Source organism: Heterodontus francisci, chromosome 9 (genome assembly GCF_036365525.1).
Source record: "Heterodontus francisci isolate sHetFra1 chromosome 9, sHetFra1.hap1, whole genome shotgun sequence".
NCBI classification, from domain to species: domain Eukaryota; kingdom Metazoa; phylum Chordata; class Chondrichthyes; order Heterodontiformes; family Heterodontidae; genus Heterodontus; species Heterodontus francisci.
In genome coordinates, this window is record NC_090379.1 from 100496475 (window position 1) to 100499566 (window position 3092).

At 50.0% G+C, this 3092-nt stretch overlaps 1 protein-coding gene across 1 annotated transcript; it reads left to right on the top strand.

Moving 5' to 3' along the window:
* Positions 1–735: 735 nt before the first annotated feature.
* Positions 736–2613, top strand: ccdc177 (coiled-coil domain containing 177). Its single transcript, XM_068038174.1, has one exon. It carries the CDS (start codon positions 736–738, stop codon positions 2611–2613), a length of 1878 nt encoding a protein of 625 aa, XP_067894275.1.
* Positions 2614–3092: the final 479 nt, after the last annotated feature.

Genomic DNA, 3092 nt, shown 5'->3' on the forward strand with positions numbered 1-3092 from the left:
GAAGAGGAGGAGGAGGAGGATTGTGAGGAGGTTTTGAGCAGAAGGGAAAGAATGCAGAACCTGGTTTTGGCCAGTTAGTCCCCCAGTGAAGGCAGCGTTGGGAGGGGGTGCCTGACGGTGAAGGGTTAAACCGGCGGAGGAGCAGCAGGGCAAGGATGAGCTCAGGGACTGGTACTGGGAGCAGCTGGATTGAGAGTGAGAATCCATTGCCCTTTATCAAAAGCAGCAAGGAGAGGACGCCTGCTCAGCTGCCTTTGCTGGGGATGCTGCCGCATTATCCAGAGACCGGAGCAAGCAAGACAGACCGTTCCGTTATTATTGCATCGACCCTACGCCACCGAGCATCCTTGTACCCGGTTGCGGATGGTTTCTAACGTTGTATTGCACAGATCTGGGGGAATCCTGCACCATTTAATCTGCTGCCCGGCTGGTGCAAGGCTGATAAATGCAGTAGGTGTCTCGCCAATATAAGCAACGCCTCATATCAAAATAATGATCGAATTTGTAATCGTTTAAATGCATTGCGACCATGGACCTGGAGATTTAAAGGGCTGCATTCTCCTGTTTGCATTCGGTAAAGTTATATAATCCGCGAATAAATTATCTCAGTGAAGAGGCGTTTACATGCAATGGTGCAAACCCTGAGTTTGTATTTGAATTTGCACCGAGTTGCAATCTCTTCCCCAGTTAAACGGAGCCTTCATCTCGTTCCAGCCACAGCTTTAAAGCCCAAGGATGGTGGACCCTGTCGGCAACGGGAATGGAGATGCACCGGCTAACGGAGCGGTGGGAGGCGGGCAAGAGCCGCCGAGCAAGAGCGGGCTGGAAGCGGCTGCAGTGATGAGGCAGGAGTCTCCCATGTTCCGCCTGGACCTGGGAAACTTCAACAGCGCCGAGGCTGAGGGGAGCCGCTACGTCTTGACCAGCCCCCGCTCGCTGGAGGCTTGTGCCAGGTGCGGGGTCAAGCCGGTCGAGCTCCTGCACAAAACCATCAACGAATTCGCCAAGGAAGCCCCGGCCAGGTCCATGAGGGTGGCGACAGGACTGTACGAGGTCTACGAGAGGGAGAGGCGGAGGAAGCTGAGGGATTGCAGGGAGGAAAGGGAAAGGATTATCAGGGAGGAAAGGAGACGGATTTGTGCCCCGGTCAGGAATAGCTTGCCTTCATCCCCAGCTCCCAGGACTAAAAAGGCACAGGCCTTGGATTTGAACAAGGCTAAGAGCCATTCAATGGAATCTTTGCAAAAGAAGAAGGAGAGTAACTCCAACGTGACATCCTCTGATTCTGGGGCATCCTCCTCCTTCAGTGGTGACACTTGCAAAGACAGGCATAGTTGGTTAAAGGTAAGTCCCAGAGGTAGGGCGGTGGCTGGGATGCATTCCACCATGGGTAAAAGCCTCAGCCTGGGAGACCTCTGTCACTCGCCACAGACAACCAAGAAGGTGGCCAAGATTGTCAAGGAGCTGAAGAAGAAGGGGCACGGTGAAGTGTCGGAGAGGGACAGGAAGATCGCTGCTCTCATGCTGGCCAAGCACCAGGAGGAGACCATGATGAGCCACCAGAGCTACCGAGCTCAAGTGGAGTGGGAGACACACAGAAGGAGAGAAGCCATGAGGAGGGAGATGGAGGAGAGAGAGAGGCAAAGGGCTCTGCTACAGTGTCAGAAGATGTGGGATTCCAGGCTGGAGGCCAGACGCATAAAACTGAGCCAAGAGCAGAAGGAGGCGGTCATTCTCAAACAGCAGCAGTCCGTTATCCATGAAGAGAAGTGGAGGCTGTTGGCAGACAGCCAAGAGCAGCAAAGGAAAGGCAAACTGGAACATGCTAAACTTGAAGCTCAGGAGAAGAAGATGCACCAGGAGGAACACCTCAGGGCTAAGGAATTAGAGTTGAAGATGGACCTCGAGTTTAAAGACCAGTTGTTGCACCAGAAACTAATGCTGGCCAAACAGAAGAAAGTGCAAAAGGAGGGGAAGCTACTGAGGGAGAAAAAACTTGCTAATATGGTCGAGAGGTTGAAGCACGAAGCTGCCTTGAAAGAGGTTTCCAAGGAAATGGAAATGGAGAGGAAGGTGCTGAGAAAGTCTCTGGAGCAAAAGCTAGCCAAGTCTCAGGAAAACTACGAGCAGTTGATGGAAAAGAGGAACCGGGAATTGAAAGAGAGGGCCACAAGGGAAGAATTACAGATTCAAAGGGCAAGGATAGCGGCAGAACAGCACGAGAAAGAGCACAAGGAGCATTTGGAAGCCTTAGCCCGAGCTGCGGAGAGGAAGCTTCAGCATGCAGCACAGATCGCCCAGGAGAAGATTAATCAAATATCTCGCAAAGCCATTGAAAGCAGGATAGAGAGAGAAAGGATCCACAAACTCAACAAAATCAAGTTGGAGGAAGACGAGGAGTACAAGCGGAGGGAGATACAGCACTCGATAGCAAAAAAGGTGGAGAAAAGTGAACGGATCTTCAGAGAGAGACAGGTTGCTCTGGAGAACTCGCGCTCCTTGGCCAGAGCCTCCTTCCAAATCCGAGATAAGGTGCGCTCGGAAATAAACACAAGGACTTTTGATAAGATGGCCCTTGAAGCCGAATTGCATGCCCATCTGGATAAAAAGTAGGCTGGGCGAGATCTCTTTTTAAACTCTGTGCTAATCTTGGGAATTAACCCAAAGGATGCCTTTTTTTTAACTGTTTATACTCCAGGAAATTCAGTATGCTGTGTAGTGTACCATGTGCATAATGCTTGATGTTTAAAGGTGTACAGAGCACAATTGAGCAATTGGGTAAATGGTTGCTTTCATTTACAAATGCCTTTATCAGGCCTTAACACATTCTACTTATTTAGTTGGTAACTTTGCTGAGTGTTTGTAAGATCTTGTGCTACTGTTATGGGCAACAAGTGTTGGTAGTAACTCGACTTTGGCTGTGGAAGGGATGTCTGTCATTGTACACGATATGGCCAAGATCTCTTCTAACAGGACCAACCTATACTGGTTGCTGTAGATCCTTTTTTAGTTTAAAAGTTACTGTTTAAATACTGGAATGTCTTATCTCTGGCCTAACCTAGTTCACTCATACTGCTGAGAGCCTCATGGGA

Bases quoted from the DNA above. Each gene is read 5' to 3' on its own strand.
- ccdc177 (XM_068038174.1), top strand. From the start codon at position 736: ATGGTGGACCCTGTCGGCAACGGGAATGGAGATGCACCGGCTAACGGA.